This window comes from Achroia grisella, unplaced genomic scaffold (assembly GCF_030625045.1).
Source record: "Achroia grisella isolate CSIRO2021 unplaced genomic scaffold, CSIRO_AGI_Agris_v1 utg903, whole genome shotgun sequence".
In the NCBI taxonomy this organism is placed as follows: Eukaryota; Metazoa; Arthropoda; class Insecta; order Lepidoptera; family Pyralidae; genus Achroia; species Achroia grisella.
This window is the reverse complement of record NW_026713061.1, coordinates 99,452-120,061: the sequence shown is the minus strand read 5'-3', so window position 1 is coordinate 120,061 and position 20,610 is coordinate 99,452. Positions and strand designations below refer to the sequence as shown.

General features: G+C 31.4%; 3 protein-coding genes across 3 annotated transcripts in view; 2 read left to right on the top strand and 1 right to left on the bottom strand.

Moving 5' to 3' along the window:
* The window catches only part of LOC131853547 (uncharacterized), a 48,009-nt gene extending 43,220 nt beyond the window's left edge, over window positions 1-4,789 (top strand). Inside the window, exons 7-10 of the mRNA XM_059204468.1 lie at window positions 202-419; window positions 2,816-3,077; window positions 3,900-3,975; window positions 4,558-4,789. Of these exons, the coding sequence (XP_059060451.1) occupies window positions 202-419; window positions 2,816-3,077; window positions 3,900-3,975; window positions 4,558-4,789 (788 nt within the window). The remainder of the gene's footprint in view (window positions 1-201; window positions 420-2,815; window positions 3,078-3,899; window positions 3,976-4,557) is intronic.
* Window positions 4,790-10,165: 5,376 nt separating this feature from the next.
* LOC131853677 (integrator complex subunit 10) lies at window positions 10,166-12,032 on the top strand. Its single transcript, XM_059204675.1, has one exon. The coding sequence runs from the start codon at window positions 10,279-10,281 to the stop codon at window positions 12,025-12,027; it is 1,749 nt and encodes a 582-aa protein (XP_059060658.1). The 5' UTR covers window positions 10,166-10,278; the 3' UTR covers window positions 12,028-12,032.
* Window positions 12,033-12,091: 59 nt separating this feature from the next.
* On the bottom strand, window positions 12,092-20,456 carry LOC131853676 (transcription initiation factor TFIID subunit 5). Its single transcript, XM_059204674.1, has 12 exons — window positions 20,267-20,456; window positions 19,975-20,160; window positions 19,525-19,727; window positions 18,520-18,719; window positions 17,813-18,014; window positions 16,784-16,973; window positions 16,572-16,647; window positions 16,153-16,290; window positions 15,282-15,475; window positions 14,480-14,593; window positions 13,285-13,465; window positions 12,092-12,895 (listed from the first exon to the last, which is right to left on the bottom strand). Exons 1-12 carry the CDS (start codon window positions 20,327-20,329, stop codon window positions 12,687-12,689), a joined length of 1,956 nt encoding a protein of 651 aa, XP_059060657.1. The 5' UTR covers window positions 20,330-20,456; the 3' UTR covers window positions 12,092-12,686.
* Between the last annotated feature and the right edge of the window lie 154 nt (window positions 20,457-20,610).

Here is a 20,610-nt window from a genome sequence, read left to right as displayed (position 1 = left end):
TATTTCAGTGGAATTTACAACACGCTGCCGGCTCATACGCGAAATTGTATAATACAGCTATAATTGTATACAGATTTTTAACAAAATAATAGCTATATATTACTATTATCCTAGTTATATATATGAAACTGCCTAAAATTATTACCCTTCAATTAAAAAATCGCCTATGTATTTGCCATTTACTCGAAACCATTTTCACAGATATATTATCGGCACATGCCAATCAGCGACTGTGTTCACTGGTGGGTGTCGAAGGCGGTCACGCAATCGGAGGTTCCCTTGGGGTCCTCCGGACCCTGTACCAAGTCGGCGTACGCTACCTCACGCTCACCTCTACATGCGACACGCCGTGGGCCGAGTGCGCCTCCGCAGACCGGCCCGAGCCTTCCCTCCGCGGCGGACTCACCCACTTCGGAAAGGTAATCCAAACTTCCCTAACTATATTGCACTGTATACAAACAAATCCCTTATCCCTTACACAATCCTTTATTGTTGCCTCATCGCCGCCACTCAAATGTTATTCGATTACGAGAAACTTACAAAGTGCGCTGATATCTATTCGGAATCCGAATTACAAAGTGAACGAACATTGCAGTTTAATTTACTCTCATTATGCGGAGTTATCTTGACTTAATTCTTTCACAAGACCTTCCGGATTAGAAGTTGTTATCTCTTTACAGATTATGTTAAGGTAGCTCATTAGCAAGTAAATTTATTGTCGTGCATTGTAGGTAGAATACCCTTTACCTTATAAAATATTGTTTAAGTAGGTAAGTGTTTTCAAATAATTAATATCTATAGGTACCTATTTAGTCTTAAGAAGTACTCAGGAGGAAAAAGATATGATAATTACTAAACATTTCGTTAGATATAGTAGTCGTCAATCGTGACATTATGGGACTTATTCCAAAATGAATTCACAGACATAAGTACCATAATGTAAGTCAGAAAACGTTACCTTTGACTAGATTAGATATATTTAATTTAAATTAAAGATACATACAATTTCATTACCAATCATCCTCTCGTAGGTATATATTTTATGCAAGTGAATAAATCAAATTAAGAATTTGTAAATCATGGAGGATCAAAGTTGTAGGCAATACTGAAACAAGTAAGTACCTATAAACGAAACCGTAAACATTGAAACACCGAGTAGACGGAGTGTGCCATAATCATAAACATCCCGTCTCACCGCAATATTTCGCTTTGTATGAACCCGGTGCTCGCCGAGCAGTTCTTTGTTTTCTTACAACGATACTTTTCGAAATATTTCCTATTGTTGAAAACACTCACTGCGTGTAACGCAGAAACACGTAAACGCGTACCTTGCTGTTGAAAATATTCAAGAGCCTTAGGTACTTGATAAAAGTAAGTAGGTAAACCCATATGCGCAAATGTTTAAATAATAGGTATGTGAAATATTCCCAGTTTTTATTTTATATATCTTTTCTTTTCATTACATTTATGTAACCACCTACTTACTTTCAGCGGAAACTATATTCATTAGCAATATGGAGTTCAAAGAGGGATAACTGTTTTTTTAAATCCTCACCTTTCCGACTTGAACAAAGGTTTTTGTCCTTTTTTTAATATTGTATCACTATGGGGAATATGTTCTTTTAATTTTATATTTATGTTTAATAGTATTTGATGTTTTGGTTTAATAATAATTCACGTTTAAACTTTTATATAATGTCATATAATTTTATGTATACTGTTTTCCTTAAATGTCACTCCGCCCTTTGTTCCCATGTTGTTTTATAAAACACAAATAGTTACTTTAAAAAAAAAACAGTGTTTTTTGTTACGCAAAATCAGATTCAGATTTGGTGGTTACTTTTTCAATATGAATTAATAACGAAAGGTTCTGGTACCTAATCGTATTCACGCAAGCATGAATAATATAGGGCTGTTTGTGTAGAAGCATTTGAAGGGATCCACTGCGTCTGGATATTATAAGGGTTCATACGTATAGTCAAGAGTTCAAGAGTAAATACATACATACTATCTATAAAAGCGAAACTTATCGTCATGTCTTGTAAAATAAAATATAATGTTGACTTGCAAAATGTTATGTAACACAATGTTCTTATTTAGTAAACTCATAAAATGATAAAACGCGCTATTTCAAAAATCTTAATTCGAAATGTAATTTTTATTGTTCAGTTATTATGACAAAAGCATACAAATTCTGATAGACACCTATGGTAATGCTAACACAGCTAGCGGTGGTGACATAGTAAGATATTAGTTAATTACAAAAACACGACTGCGCTTTGACGACTTCTGATATTCATTAACATTTTTACACCCGACGCAACAATGAGACATTCTGGTTCAACATAATAAATGACATGTTAATACAAACTAGAATGTATGTAAATAAAACTAGAATATAACAGTTTCAATAGATGATTTGAATTGAGTAAATTGAATTATTTTTAAAATTATAGGCAACATTCAAATAGTAAGAAAAATTATAAAGTCTTACTTTTAATTAGACTATCTGACTGTACGTCATACAGTCACGCCTACGTAAAATATTAAGTCTTTCCTGAATTGCCTGAGACAACAGATATTCTTATCTCCTGTTTCCCTTAGAAGATTATAACAATGTTTTTTAAAATATCAATACACATTTGAGAAAACTATTGATTGACACAATTATTATCCCTGTATAGATACATTAGGACTAAAATTGTAGTTACTTATATCATTTTTCACGCAATGGAAAAATAAGAGAGGTCTTCAATTCGACTGTATTTCACGGAATTGTTTACATTCTATGTCCTAATTGCACTATCGATGATAGGTGGTGGTGAAGGAGATGAACCGACTGGGTATGCTGGTAGACCTGTCACATGTTTCCGAACGTACAATGCGGGACGCTTTGGCGGTCTCGCGAGCGCCCGTGCTCTTCTCACATTCCTCGGCTCGTGCTCTCTGCAACGTCACACGAAACGTGCCGGACACTGTGCTGAGACTCTTGGCAGCCAATAAAGGTCTCATCATGGTTAATTTCTACACGTCTTTTCTCACTTGCAAAGAAACAGCTACGGTTCAAGATGCCATAGGTAAGTTGTTGTATTTTTATAAGTTTTCTTTATATGTAACTACTCATAGGTACATACAGGAAGAGCAATCAAGCTATCCACCCACCTAAATGGTAATCGCCACAAACAAACGTCAAAGTACAAAAATAAAATGTATCACACATATTATTTTTATACTTTGCTTACTTCCATCCTGTAGGCACATCAACTTAGCCGATATCAATTGATGAAAATATCGGACACGACTAGGTAAAGATATTCAGTGGCATTATTGATTTAGGAGTACCTACTTTGACACAGTCGGATCAAAAGTACATAAAAGAGATCTTAAATATTTGTAGATTATACCTACTAAAAAAGAGATACGTAGCTAAATCTACAATAAGGCCATAAAAGGGACACCATCAAGTATATTGTCATTTTTAGCCTACAAACAGATTAATTTCCATTCCAAAAAGATTTGTTTTATTATATAATATTTTAAACTTTATTACCTCAATAGTATTGCAATCCTAGCACATTGCTCTGTATATATACTATAGTCACCCAAAACAAGTCTCAAACTAGGCAGACCTTGTACAATGGATATTAATTAACCGACTAATAGAAATAATTAAATAGTTGTATAAAAAATATTATATTATATATTAAAAATACCCAGATCAATACAGATAATATCGCGCGATGAATCGAACCCTCGATCATCGGAAGTAAGGCGATGCAGTGAACCGCTACACTACCGAAGTTATCGAACTAGCATTGCAAGAAACAATAAAATCACCACTTGAACTAAATTATTAATTTTTTAACTATAACATACAATACCATCGCCTTTTATTCCAGCACATATAAATCATATTCGCGACGTAGCTGGAGTGGATAGCGTCGGTCTAGGTGCCGGTTACGACGGAATTAACTAGTAAGTACTATTTGTAGCTAATAAAAACATATGTTTGTGGTTTTGTTTTGTTTTATGTTCGTGATTATTTAACTTTAAATGAAACTTCAGTGTGATTTGGTTTTAATTTTAGTCGTAAATCGTGTATTTATTATATATTTATTTATTTATTAAAACTTTAATGCACAAATACAAAAATAAAGGTGTATGTGGCGGGACTTAACACCGTAAAGCATTACCTTTAAAATATTGAATTTAATATATTTCCTAGTTAGCTGAACCGACTACTTCTTATAATATTTTTGTTCTCTTACAACAATTTTAACTACAGCTTTCCACCGTACAATTGTGTACACCGCATTCAAATTGGTATAACCGTTTTTAAGATTTGGGCGCACACATGTCCGGACAAACAGACAAAAAATCTAAGATTAATAATTCCGTTAATTAATTTCGTTGATTTCGAGGCCCCAATACCTTAATCAAGAAGTATGAACCTGCTGTACATGAACTAACTTAACGATGGTTAATAATCAAAAGAACGTTGTGATTTCAAAGAATTGGTCGATCTCTAATCATATATTCTATAAAATTAATCAACAGCACTCCACAAGGACTAGAGGACGTTTCCTCCTATCCGCTGCTGTTTGCTGAACTGATGGAAGAAGGTTGGAGTATAGAAGAGCTACGTAAATTGGCTGGACTGAATTTACTCCGAGTGCTTAGCGCAGCTGAACGTGTGGCTCAAGAGATGGCTGCAGCACACGTTATTCCCTATGAGGAGGTGCCACCACGGGTTCTGGATGCTCACAACTGTTCCAGTCAAGACCTTTAGACTAGTACTATTATATCATTACGATCCCTTAAAAATCAATTTGGTCAATTTAGAAGTATTGTACAGATTGCATATGGGATGTCCAGTAGGTAATAAGAATACTTTGAGTATTACTTAGTAACAATAAAAATGTTAAAATATATGATATACATAATATAAATACATTACATTACATTCGATTCTTAAAATGCCCTAAAGTATATGAATATCTATTTTAGAAGCACTAAAGGGAACACAGTCTTTAGTGAATCTATATCTTATACATAACATTTTCATGTCAAAATATTAGTTACCATACTGTTCCGAAACGGCTTTTTTTACTTTTTGGACAATTTTTTTTTACATGTTGTATTAAAAATACATACAAACCTAAATGTTCACCACCAACCTCAATTTTTATTAACAATTTTAATTTATATGGCAAAACAACGTTTGCGGTATAAACGTAAATATAATTGATAGTTTTCCATGTTTATATAGATTTTTTTTTAATTTTGATTTTATTTTGAAGTTTTTTAGGGTGGATAATTTATTACAATAATAGATAGATTAGCAAAGTACCTAATGACTGTGCCCTCCTTGAGTCAACCACTGAACTAAAACACAAACAGTGTTTTAAGTATGAGTACCTACTTACTGTTATTATTATTCGTCATTAACTTTTTTCCATTCTCGATGAACATTAGCTTTTAGAGACCGCCTCTTATACATATAAGTACATATCAAGTCTCTTTAATTCATAACAATAATAGTACTACCTACGTTTTTAAATATTTGGAAAATAATAAAAAAGTCAATTGTTAGCGGACATTCACACTCTTAAAATACATTTTTTTTATCTTTTACGGCAGGCCGAATAATAAGTGTAGACAAATTTTACTCTTACTGTTTTGTAACAAAAATATTAAAAAGTAGGAATTTGTGCAATTACAAAATAATAAGTAATATAGGATAATATTAATTTTATATTATAGATAAATACTTAGGCATATATAAATTAGGGCATATATAGGGCATTATAGGCATATATAATAAGAAATTTTTAATCTGTTGGTACACCTATATGTAGGAAACATATAGGTGTAATATAAATACTCTTTAATGCCTATAAATTACAAAACAGGATTGCCACTACCGCTAATTTCATCCAGTTAAGTTTTGTATGCGTTTATGGAAATTTCTGATTAAGGTAGGTATTTCCATTTATGCTTTTTATATAGCTGCATGGCCATATAATATATTTATCTACTTACATATAAGTATTTAAAATAAAGATTCTAACATATGAATTTGACTGAATGATAAGCCTCATTCCTGGCGTTAGGTATACTTAATACCTACTGGGATTTGTGTAACTAGGTACCTATAAAGATCTAATCAAATCTGTACAATCTGAGAAAAAGGACTTATTAACTGTTATGTACCTACCTGTACGCAGGTATTCTAATATGCAAGCATAATGCCTACTACGTATGTGCGATAATGCGACTAAGTACGACATTTGTGACTGTTTACATGTATTCCAAGCTTTAATTATTTAGAATAACATGTCATAGATAAGTATATAGATACCTATAGATGAGTAGCTATTTCCCGATATTTAGTTTTTGACGAAATTAATTAAAATATTGTATTAATGTTCGACGTTTATTAGTAAAATATTAGTGGGTATATTGTTAAGTAAGAAAATACATTCGTTATATTCAGTAAAATAATTAGACAATTGTGGTTATATTTTAAAATTTTATGAAAGTTAAAAAATATTTGAAGAGATTGAATTGAACTCTTTGTAATGTATCGACATACCCTTTGGATGACTTTTTGTCATTAAATAGAAAAGTGTTACAATAAGTTATATATCTATATACCCACCTTGCTAATTACTAGCTTTATGTATTGACGACCAAAAGTAGAGTGAATTGTAGAATTAGATTACCTAAGATATGTTGAATATATTAAGACGTGTTTTAATAAATATTATCTATATATCCTTAAACCGAAATATATCTATACATTAGTAAATTAAATAACTTTATTATTACATTGGTAATAATAGACGGATCTTAAGACTGACAAAATTTCAAAGTAATTTAGTGTATGTTTAATACAATTTTGGATAATACATAAGACTAATAACAATCTTACATTCTATCTTAAGATGTGTTTATTATTAATAAAAATGTTTTCAGTGTTCATAGCACTTATAACATATTTTGCCAAAGGTAATTTTCTTCATATTTCGGTGCAACGGACGACGGTCACCTAATACATATCGCATTGATGTTAAACATAATAATATAAGTAGGTATAGTAGCTATAGATGCAGGCAAACAACTTGACCATAATTCTGATACCTACGACCAGACCTGCACAATTTTATGGAGATTCAAAATCATCTACAGTTCAAGTTCAATTGTCTATATAAGGTACTACTAGTGGAGCCCGCGACTCCGTACACGTAGCTCGAATGAAAACAATAAATAAAGCATCTAGACAACGACATCTATCATTTAATTAATGAAATTATAAGTGGCGTATTAGAATACAAATATTTTCAAAATTTATTCTTCCCCGATTTGACAATCTATCTATGTTTCTCATCTTTCTTTAGCCTTCTTCAGCCATCTTCATATAACAACATATTCTAATTATATCCTAATTCTTTCTGTCGGTAGAATGAAACATTAACACACAAACTGACAAACAGACAGTTTTTGCTTAACGATTTTTCTATTATTATGTGCAAAAATTAGTTTATTATTTATTTTGTACTAGTAATATTTATATAATAACAATTATTATTATTTTGTTCGAGATGTTTCCCACGATAGCAAGCAAATTAATGAGCTCAAGTTTTAATTACTTAGTTTAAATATTTATATACTTATAGGTAGGTAATGTTCAACTTCTCGAAGACTTTTCAGGAGAAGTGCTTACTTACCCACAAAATAAAGTAAAGAACATTTGAGTAGGTATTCTAGAACATACCTAATATCTAACTTGAAATGACAACAATTCATATATCTACTTAGGCAGTTACCTCTTGATTTAGCATTTAAAAAGTTTTTTCTTATCTTCATTATCAACAGTATACCTACCTACAACCTGTATGACCTATTTGTTATGATGCTACATAAATTAACAACTGTTACTCCATCATTATAATTATACTGGGTGCGCTGTAGCATGGTGCGGGTGACAGCTACTAATGTTACATTTAATAATTAGTACATGTAAGTTAATACAGTTATTAATGATTTAATATATTACGAATGTAGTACAGCTGAAATACTAAGTACCTAATTTGTAAATCGCGACAAGTTTTAAGAGTGAAACGAAACGTGAATCAAACTGTCGCCCGCTCCATGCTACAGTGCACATGGTGTAGATCCTGAATAAAACTTAATATGTAAACACTTATTTTTACTAATCTTTTACTGTAAATGTAGGTAGGTAAACACTATAAAAATATATACAGAGGTATAATAGTAGACGAAAGTGACCAAATACGGAATACCATTTTGATTTTTAGGCATAAATTCCACAAATCTTATAAAAAAAAACTTTTTGTGGTAATTATTAACAGTCATATATTTGTACTTAATTTGTGAAAATATTAGGTTATATTGATTACTTTGGGGTAAGAAAAAATCTCAAAAACTAAATAGCAATAAAGGTACCCATATAAGGAATAGGTGACCAAATATGGAATACCATAATCAATATCAAAAATTAACCTTAACTTTTAAGAGACTCTCATAAAGTTGGGTATAATATAGAAAGCAACTCAAATTATGTACAAAAATCGTCAATCCAGGTATAAATCTCTGGGCTAACGCAATCATTATGTATCCAGAGCCCACACATGAGGCACTTAATCCCTGTTTCCCTTGAGTATCATTCAAAAACAGCATATTACAAAAAATATACTCCGAATCTGCAGAATCTGCAGCTGTATATCGTATCGTATCAAGGAATTAGGTCTGTATCAAACGGCATCACCTCCTTATCATCTGATTTATATATATAGAAAACACCTAGACTAATACAAACAACCATACAACACAAATGTTCGAAACGTGCGAGGAATTAAACCCGCAACCATCGAAAAGAAAACGGTGTGCTAAACCGCTAAACCGCCGAAATTAGATACCTGCTCAAAATATGTATTTTAGTCCAAAATCTGATATACAGTTAGTAAGTTTGTACCTACTTACCTTATTTTAATATCAGATTGTCTAGCTACTTTAATATTACAAATCTTTTCATCTATATAGTCAGTATTAAACTGTAGTAGTTAGTTACCTACATACCTGTGCCTAGTGAATCCGTATCGTTAAGATAAGTAATTAGAACCGTAATTACCTTTAATTATTATGTGCTTATCAGTCATTTTGTAAACAAGTCCCGAAGCGCAAAATAAATGAAACTCGTACAACACAGGATTTTCATTTAAAATTATACCCTATATCTATAGCACTATTACCAGTCCCTATATACTTATGTAATATGATGTTAGAATGTTGCATAATGGTATGGTGCACCCGCCTACGCTAATAGTAGGTTTATGCTCGTGGAGCACCAGTGCACGATAGATAAGCGTAAGATCAGGTCATCAGAGAGGATGGCTTAAAATTATCTTCTGCGTGGAATCCAGCTATAAATAAATTCAAACAAAATTCAGAAGCATCAACAGTCAATGTACGGATACCGTGAGTTAAGACCAAGTTAATAATATAAATAATGTATATTGTACCTATGTCACGTAATATTATATTCACTAAATAAACTATTTATCAAAACGAGCCGTTTTTCAATCGATCAATCATATCAGAAGCGGTAGATTTTAATACGTTATACCGTGTGCGCAGTAGCATGGTGCAGGTAACAGTTTCATTAACGTTTCGATTCACTCTTAAAAGTTGCCGCGATTTACAAATTATGTTTAGTATTTCAGCTATATCACATTCGTAATATATTAAATCGTTAATAACTGTATTAACTTATATGTAGCAATTATTAAATGTAAAATTAGTAACTGGCACCCGGACCATGCTACAGGCTACATCGCACACAGTATAGTAACTTATAAAAATCCATAAAACAAACTTTTCCATTTATATTATAAATGATACATTACTTAATTTTTTTTATTTTAAATATACTCCGTTCCAATGAAACCTACATAAAAGGTAAACAAAGATTTTATCGTTTGTATTATATCATATTATATACGTACATTACGTATTTTTTTTTGTTATATTTATCCTTAATGGAAAGGCAAAGAGTCTAAGCCCATACAGCCGTGTACATTACGTATATGAAAAGCAAGTCGGTCATCTGATTGACGTCATTCCGTCAGTCTTATCAGTTATCAATCCATTTTCATTTATTGTTTATAAAAATATTTATACCTAAAACATTTCGACAGAAATAGTTACAATTCAATTAATATAGATTAAGTGCAACTATTAATTTCATATAAGTATATGAACTACAATACGATGCCGGCAATCGACGCATCCTTAAGTGATGAAGATTACATTATTACAAGAGCTAAAGAAGCTCAAAAATACAATATACATTCTGCAAAGGCATGGATGCTGACAGCAAAAACATTATTTCCTTCTAATTTCAAAATACAATTTGAGGCGTATGTAATGGAAAAGCAATCCGGTAATGTTCAAGAAGCAGCAGAATGTTTCAGTTCACTGATGTTGTCAAGACAGAATATGCCTGATTTATTGCCTGAAATATCAGCAATTGCAAATGCTCTTAAATCAACTGATATAAATTTCTTAAGTCAAATGTTTGACAATATCAGTCCTGATATCCAACTCACAATTTTAAAAACAAGTGTTGAAAACAGTGATGATACTATGGAGCATTGTAGATTATTGGTTTTATTACTGAAAAAATTCCCACAGTTAGGAGTTGACAGTCTTGTTAAAACTATGATAAATTCTGAAAAATTTTTCTATGACAACCGGTATACACGTTTGCTAGTTGTAGAGACCTTACCCTTACTGAGTTCTCTAGAATCACCAAGATTACTTCAACGGTTATTAGTAAAGGCTATTGACTTTTATAATTCATATGTGTATGATGAGACAGAACATGATATAACAGATCCCTGGCAGCGACTTTACGGAGTTTTGGACTTGCTTGGAAGGCAATTAGGATGGGATCCATTTCTCATTAACTACAATAATAGTCTCAATAAAGAAACTTATTTTCAGAAATTAGTAACCTTACGAAACTGTGAAGACTGTCGTCAGTTATTGTACTGTGGTGTAACATTATTTTTGAGGTCTTTGTATGAACAAAGAACTCTGAAGGGGAATCATATTTTAATAGAAGCACTGTCAGACCCAGAGTTGCCTCCATCCAAACGAAGAAAGGGTGATGTGGAAGTTACAGGTGTATCGGCTCATCAGTTTCAGGCAGCTGCAAATTGTTGGGAATTGTTACATAGTGATGACATTATATCACGTGAATTTACAAAATTAGTTAATCAACTGCAAGTTAAACCTTGGTCTGAAGGTTTTATTGATGAATTGACACTATATAGGGGACAGTATGACGAGATGTCACTACCTCCCACATCAACTGCACTTTCAGCTTGTATTGTGAGAGTGTCTATAAATTACTCTCAGAAAAAGTATTCAGCTTGTATTGAGAATATATTAGCAGCATTGCCACAATTACCGCCAATAGAAGGGGTATTGGAATCAGATTTGATAGTTGGAGGCAAACATAGACACTTGCATTTCTTGCCTATGACAAAAGTGGCTATAGTGCATTATTTTTGTACTCTACTTATACGAATTCTATTGAGTACTGGCAATAATTCTGATTTAACAATTGGCCACATACTGGTATTAATTCAGTTGGGTTGGCCCCAAGAGGAAGGAATATTTCTTCAAATATTGGATATAATAAGACAGAAAGGTGTATTCCATTATCATTTATTTTCAGCATATATTGTACACATAGATATATTGGAAGAACTTAGTTACATTTGGAATGAAAATAGCAATAATATTGCATTGGACATACTCCCTAATTCTCAGCAACATCTTGGCCAAAGACGAATTGGGACGCGTGGTGCTGATAAAGGAGTTAAAGAAGATTTTAAACAAGCTATGAAAGCACAAGTGGCCAGAAGTAATGAATCTATACTCAATTTGATGATACAATTCATAACATCTGAAAGACCATACCTTCTTCAAATATAAATAATCTAATAATAAAAGAAAATTCATTCTAATTATGTATTTATTTATAAATGTAAATATCCTGCTACATTGGTATAAATATGTGATTGACTAATTTGATGTAATAAAAATTATAGTATATGATCATATCTAAAAATCACATTAACCTATAGACACATCATAATAAGTGTAGACAGTTTCTCGGAGCTTGGCTTTGCAAATAACTATATAATTATTTGATATTAGATATGCATAAGTTATAATTAGTTAAAAGGTTTAAATCCAGTTAGCCGGGGTTGTCACCTAAGTCGATGCCGGGGCAATGGAGAAGTAAAACAAAATTTAACTAGCAATTATGTAATTATTCTTAAAAATTAATTGAATCAACTTAAGTACTCTGAAAACATTAATAGAATAAAAGTATTTTTAAAGTTATGTTTATTTTTTGCACTAATATTGTTTATAACTATGTACAGGGATTAAATGAACTTACAATATTACACTTCGAAGTTTTTAATAGGGCGAGTACTGCACGTTCGTTACATAATCTCACCTCGCTCTAAGTGCGGATTTAACTCCCGTACATAGTTATGATAGAATACTGTACTGAAAGAAATTTCAACTTCATTTTAGTCTAATATTAAAATAATAAAATGTAATAAAACTAATAAATTATTCGATTATGAACTTCCATCGTATGAACCTACAGCTAATAGGAGATTGCGACGTGTAAAATGTAAATCTTTTATAGGTGAGTTCTTCGTAGGAAATGAACGTAATAAAAATCTATCATCTCTTTGGACAGTACTATTGTTTCCAATTTCATCTACAGACACTTCTTCTGTAACAGCAGTGAAGTCCCACAACTTAATACTGCAATCCAACGACCCTGTAGAAAAATACATTATTAACTTAGTAGGCTTTTTTATCATCGCAGTATAAAATGAGTTCATAATAATTTATATTATTTATTGTAACTCTGATAAATATATTTATTCTAAGTCAATGGGTCAAATACAAACGTATTAATTTAATATCATTCATATGCTGCCAACAAAAATCAAATGCATAATAATCACATTGTTTCTAAAATATCTTATTAATCCATAACAAATTATAATGTGGGGGTACAGCAAAGCGATTGTAGCGCATACTATGACTATAATCTGTAACTATACGGTTATACTAAAGCTAATAAAATTAACTATAATTTCTATTTATTTGTAGTATAATTTCTATTTTTGTGTTGTAGTATTTATTATAGATCATATTATATACCGCTTGCTAGGATTGTGCCATCACGACTGAAGGCCAATGCGTGAATAGGTGCTGTGTGAGCAGGCGGCAAATTTGCAGCTGGTAATCCGGTTGATATGTCCCAAATTATCAGTTCACCGCCACCTCCCCCAGACGCCAACCATCGCCCACAAACGGAAAATGTCAAAACAAATATCGGGGACTGAAAAAATACACTATTCATTAGACTTGTTGTTATTGTAGTGTACGACAGTTTAATATAATATACTAATGTTACAATAGCATTATACAGTTTATTCAATTGTTGTCCCGCGCCGGGCGCATGCGAACCGTGACGCGTGAGTGGGGAATATTCCCTGTGTAGACACGTAGTTAAGACGTGGATTTTAACAAGGATTTAGATAAGGAGCCGATATTATGGAGATAACAATTAATATACTAGGAGAACCATGAGCAACAGGCGGCTCGTTAAACATATTTATTATTATGGGCCCTCAAGCATTTTATGATATTATTTATTTTTTCTACTTTCTCCCATCAATATATATTGTTATAAATTGATTATAATAAAATGATAGTACATACTAAACCGAAATATTTTTTGTGACAAGTTATAGTCATTAACTCACCGGCGTCTTGTTCAAACATACAATATCAACGTTTAAATTAAAATTAGTATAGATAATCTTTACATTTTTTATTATTATAAATGAAGTTTTATACTTTGTTAATAACTTTAGAGTGGCCCTCAAAAAATTTTAATAATTGGTCCGTTGAATAAAGAGATTGCACCCTTGAACTGAGAGATATAAGACTTATACAACAAATAAGAGAACACTACACTTGTTATTGTAGTTTCCGGGAAAAAACACCGAAAGTGTTCAGATGTGAAGTGGCATTAAATTTTGAATCCATGTTTAAAAGACTGAATTACAGATTATAGTATTTGTTTTAAAGTCCTCGTACTTACTATAAAAATAATCGTGATCGTTTATATATAGATATATGAATCAGAATCCTAATGCTACATTTCACCCTAACATTTTATCTCCTTGGGTTAAAAATAAGTATCAAAAATTCACACCATGTGGTTAAAATAAATTGACGTAACTTTTTCTAACTACCGACATAACACGAATCACATGATCAAGTGTATTAATTTTTCTTTAAACATTATATATTGACTCATCTTTAAGAAAACATAGTAATGGATTACCTTATGCCCTGTCATAATTCGAACTTGCGTTCCAGTCAAACAATCCCAGACGCGGACTGTTCTGTCACTAGAGCCCGTTGCTACATAATTTGAATTAGGGTGAAATTGAACAAACTGAAAAAAGAAATATACTTATCATGTAACTATTACTACACATTAAATCACTTTTTAAAAATAAATAGATAGACAGCACGTATACAACTAAAGACATTCAATAAACCAAATAAATTATACAATATAAAGCTGATACAGAAATACTCAGGTCTCATGTTATTTGGAGTATTGAAGACCTATGTCATAAAGTACCTTTGCCTAATTATACGTTATTACAAATATAGTCATGTATACGTTAGTATACGTAAATACTGATAAATCATAATCAATGTTTGACAGAGGAAGTATATATTATTGAATGAATATCTATTTAAACTTATTTAATAATAATAACGGTACTTTTCGGAGTTCAATACTATATTATTTATTATATAGTAGTAGTTTTAGTATTGTAACTGTTCTATTTGAATACTTTACAATTGCCTATTCAATTGTTATGATTTGTATTAAATGCACGATTGATTTTTTATCGTCTTTTTTATCCCTACGCGGTTTAAAAAAGTATACATCCATTTGTCAATTATAGAATGATATATTTTAAATACGATTTAGAAAATGATAACAAATAAATACTGTTACTAAAACTGATGATATATATAGTTAAAACCTTCAAGAGTCGATTACTATTTCCACTAAGTGGGTGCTTACGTGATATTTTTTATGATAAAATAATAAAAACGATAATTACATCAACATCAGAAAGGTGGCCAGCGAATATTCTGAGCGGCTGGTGATGATCGGTAGCCCAGAGCCGTGCGGTGCGGTCGTGTCCTGCCGTTGCGAAGTAATGACCGTGCGGCGACCAGCGGACCGCCCACACCGGCCACACGTGGCCGCGGTACACCACCAAACATGTCCAGCATTGCAGAGACCATAGTCGGACTGAAATTACAGTCCATCAGGTTAAACAATAAGGAGTTATTGCAAAAGTGGCGTATTACAAAATCTATCTCTAAATACAAAATTTAATTTTGATATATTAATACGTGAAGCAAAAACTTTTTACCCTTTTTTACGAAAATTGCGCGCACGGAGGAGTATAAAATTTCACACACTTATAGTTTATAATATGGGGAATGAGTGTAAAATATTAATATATTTTTTTAAATTATGTATAATAAATAAATTAATAAACATTACACACACTACCATCTATTTGCTACACATACTCTATACGATATACTCTTTTGTTTATAGTTAGTCTGTCGGTCAAATTGAGAATAGATTAATACTGTTTTTAATGTTGTTTGATTGAATGTTAAATTTAACGTGGTTGAATTTCTACCACTGGGCGACCGCTAGTAATAATAAATCACTATAATAACCGGCATGAAATAAATTAGTACAAATTCAAGTCAACATTGTTTTAAATATATTTAAATCTGTTACATAAAAAACATTAAATTGTCATATAATAAAAAAATAGATATAGGATTATGTCACCTAAGAATCGATATTCCAATAAAAAATCAACTTATTATTATTTTACATAAGTAACAAATTCAATTCTAGTTCTATCAGAAAATATATTGAAGTGTTTCAGTCAACTGTAAATTTACCTGTTGAATCTTCAGAACATGACAGCAGTAAATTTTTGAATGGATCAAATGCAACTTTATAAACAGGTCCAGAATGGCCGAAGAGTGTACGACATGTATCTCTGTCCTTTTCTTCCATCATTCTTACAAGGACATCACCTGGAAAGTATTCAATTCACTACATTGAATTGATTAATAGTTTTGAAAAACCAAAAAAATGTGTGAGGTTCTCACATTACCTATCCGGTATGAGGATACCGGATAGGTAATGTGATGTTATGGGAGGCCATACCGATAGTCCCGCAAACCAAATACAAATAGGCTTTTATTTTGTTTATCTTATAACATTCATAAAAGTATAAGGTTTACAATATATACATATGAAATTTATTATTGAACTAATCATTATTTGGAGAGAAAAATTAAAAAGATCCACAAACCTGCTTCTCTGTCAATATCTTGCAATTTTTCAGCACATTTCATGCCACGTAATTTTACTGGAGTAAGGGTCCATACCTGGAAGATTAATTTAATGATTACTGTTGGGGTTAGGTCCAAAAATGTGTATCTTTATTTCAAGAGATTGGTCATATTACAGGCGAATACACAAAATAAACATTGACATATAAAAAAATTCTTAAACTTTATATACCTTAATAGTAGAATTATTAAACCCAACTGCAAGTAAAGTTGAGTCGTCACAAATGTCTGCACAGATTGCTGTTTGGCCACTGTTGAGTAATGTATAGAAACAAATTGATGGCAGACTCTCAGGACCTAGGTGGACACGTTTTGATGCCTCCCTCAGTGCTTTTCCTTTTTCTAACTTGTCAGTCTCTTTCCTAATAAAAGTTATAATATATTTTTGTCATTTATTGATCACAACAACTTTACTTCTGTATTTAAAATAATTACCAAATACTTCCTATTCATTAATTAATAATTAAAAAAAACATACAATTACTCACTTTAAAATTTACAAGTATAATCATCTATTTATAATTCTTAGAATGTAAAATTCTTTTTTGTTATATATATATATATGTATGTATATAAATAATAATATCCACAATTTCGTATGTAACTCAATTCCAAAGTATCAAGAATATATCTAAACTTCTTATTATCTTTTTTTCATTCATCATCCCTAAAATCCATTCATACTCTAGACCAGGGATAAGAAACACGCGGCTTGAGGGCCGCTTCCGGCCCGTTAAACATGTTTATGTAGCCCACCAAGCATGTCGATAAATGTATTTATTTTGTCTACTCTCTCCCATCAATATTTTGTTATAAAATAAATTATAATAAAGTGGTATATAATAAAACCTACATACTAAACTGAAACAATTTTTGTAGCGAGTTCCTCACTGGTCTCGTTGTGACAAGTTACTTGTGTTGTTTGCATTATAATTTCTATAGAAAATCTTTACGTTTTGTAATTTTATAATTTGTTATTCTAGTGCTATTACAATTATAATAAAGTTTTGAATATTATTAATAGGTATTATGAATAAAGTTTTGTTCATTATTAATCAATTATGTGAGACCCGTCAACAAATATTTGAATTGGTCCATTGATTAAAATGGCTGGTCACCGCTGCTAGACCATATCATCATTAATTACTACTTAATACATTATGTGATTAACAGTTTTAGAATATTTTTAATAATTACATACATTTCAGGCAATGGAATTCTGTCACTAAGTGGAGCATTGGGATCTGATTTAGGTTTCTTCATGAATATGTTATCCTTTTTGGCCTTCTTCTTTTTTGGCTTGTCAGGTGTTTCTTCAGTTTCCTCTTCATCTTCGATAGGGGCAGGAGGCAGTTGTATATCTGGTTCTTTTAATAGACCATAGTAGACTTTAGTACGGTTTTCTGAAACATTTATATAGGACTTGCAAGGAAAGGATACTAGAGGATACTGTATGCTAATACCTAGACTGTCCTAGAGGAATAATAACAATAATAAAACTCAAAACTGTAAAAATAAGAGCCTATGAGTTCATACATATTAAACTTATTTGTATGTAAACCGATTGGAATAAAGCATAAAGTTAAATTTACTTTGAAACATTAGTGAAATTTATTGGCTATTGTAAAAATAAGAGTGTATGACTTATTTGTTTGTACACATTCAACTTATTTGTTTGTAAACAGAAGTAAATTTCGCTTAATGCTTAATTTCATAAAGCATTAAGTGAAATTTACTTGAAAACATTAGTGAAATTGTTAACCTCTTTCTTACATTAGTAGGTATGGACAAAAGTTCTAACTATTGTTTTGGGTTCAATAATGTTGTTGAAATCACGTAACAATTGTTTTTCAGTTGATCAAAGTGAACAATTACATTTATACTATATGTAGAGAAAAAATTAATAACCATTTTTAGTCGCTTCTCCAAGTAGTCCTCCTGCAGTAGCACGTATTTGAGTCAGCGTTCTACCAGGGCCATCGTGGATTTCAATTTGTATATGATTATTTATTATGTTAATGACTACAGTTGAATTTTTTTGTTCATGCAAGAATCGTTTGAGCTGAGATGATGCATCACGAGATAATTGTACTACAAATTTGTTTGAGCTGTAAATATATCAATATAGTAATCAATTTAACAAATTTTGATTTTGATTTTCTTGAACAAATTGCAATTTTCTTAATGTTTAATAATATGATTGATGGAGATTTTGTAAAAGGTTGTCGGCATGGGTACCTTTGTCTTTTTTAGATGTCAAGCACTATGCTTTGAAAACGGTTGAAAAATATGGATATGGCTGTAAAGTGATATGACATCTCAGTCCCCCAAAATGACAATGCATGAATGTCATAAGATAATGTTAATTCCCCAATGTTATTTATGTATAAAGACAACAGTTACCACTTACTATTAGGTAGGCGTTATAATAGATTAAAAAAAGGGACATTATACTGTTCAGGGACATAATATTCCATGGATTCACCATACGGACACTGGGTCCATCATGTGGCATAGAGGGAAACTCTGAAAAGTTGACAGGGCCTGTGAACCGGATTTATGTCAACATTTACATTAATTTTCACAGCTCATGTTTTTATCACTGCCCAGTCAAATCTGGTAGGAGACTGATAGTGCAGCTTTATATAGACATTCTAAAGTATAGAACTTATTGCAGTTCTAGACAGGCCAAGATCTTTTAGAAAACAATCTACATGGTGCTTTTTGAACATTCCCAATGCATTGTAAAAATGTGATACTCCCACCAGCATCATAATATACCAAATTTTTATTATTTCTATTTACCTCTAAGATATAGGAACATAACATTTCTCATAGGAACATATGAGAACCTCAATTTTAAATTTAAAAATTTGCTTAAATAACTCAAACAAAATAGTCACTAAAGATAACCTGTATATTTCTGCTAGTTCATTGCCCTTTACTTGATCTTTATTTTTTACTATGGATAGTTTCTTCAGATCTTCCTGATAATAATCTTCTTGTTCAGGACCAAATTTTTCCAAAAAATTTTCAGCATGTACTGTGTTATCATAGAGTATCAATATCATATACATGTGAACAAATACAGGATAGAGGAGTGTAGACAATTCATACTGAAAAAGAGTTCATAAGTTTTTTTGGGTTGCAAATATTCAATGGAAAATCATATGAATGTTTCATTAGGTTTTTTTTAGTTCTGCAATATGTATATCACTATCCATATTATAAATTAAAAAGTGTGTATTTGTTACCTTTTCACAACTAAATGACTGAAAAGATTGTAATGTGGTTGTCGTCATTGTTCACATATCTTTATAATAATTAAATTTATATATGTTTTATAAAATAAAAGTTATTAACCTTATACATATCTAAGGAGTTCTCAATAAATTTTTTCAAAGATTCATATGCAAATTCGTAAGTGTAGGGGTCACTTTCAGTGTGATGTGCTGTTAATATACTAGCTAGTTCTACTTCTGGCAAATCTAAGTTCTCATACTCTACATCACCTAAACTGGCTTCTTTACGAAGAATTTCTTCAGTGCCCTGGAAATGAGAAACACTTGTATGTAAGCTTATGAATTGTAATAAAAATATAATTATTGTGAACGTTTACTAGTATTGGACAAAATAAAATGAGTAGGATTATTACCTTTAGATTATATTTTCGAAGTAATTGTAGGACAGCTAATAGCGGTGTCGATTTATCCCCCATATTGTGTCAACGGTATTTCAGTTACTATTAAATTATTTATAAATCAACAGCGTAAATATAACGTTCTGTGGTGTAAATACCGCAAATAAATAAATGTATACCATGAACATGAACCATCACAGATTAGGCAACCGTGACAGCCGTAACATTTTAACACAGAGTAATAACCACTGCATTATACTGTTTATTGCTCTGTGTTCAAATGTAAAGGCGTCGTTCTTATGACAATATAACCAATAGGAGTCATAGTTACATAAAAACGAACGTGAACTTGTATACCA

Coding starts and splice junctions, on each gene's coding strand:
- LOC131853677 (XM_059204675.1), top strand. CDS start 10,279: ATGAACTACAATACGATGCCGGCAATCGACGCATCCTTAAGTGATGAA.
- LOC131853676 (XM_059204674.1), bottom strand. CDS start 20,329: ATGGGGGATAAATCGACACCGCTATTAGCTGTCCTACAATTACTTCGA. Junction 19,728..19,974: donor ACTCCTTAGATATGTATAAG/GTTAATAACTTT, acceptor ACTCTTTTTCAG/TATGAATTGTCTACACTCCT. Junction 15,476..16,152: donor ATGTTCTGAAGATTCAACAG/GTAAATTTACAG, acceptor CTGTAATTTCAG/TCCGACTATGGTCTCTGCAA.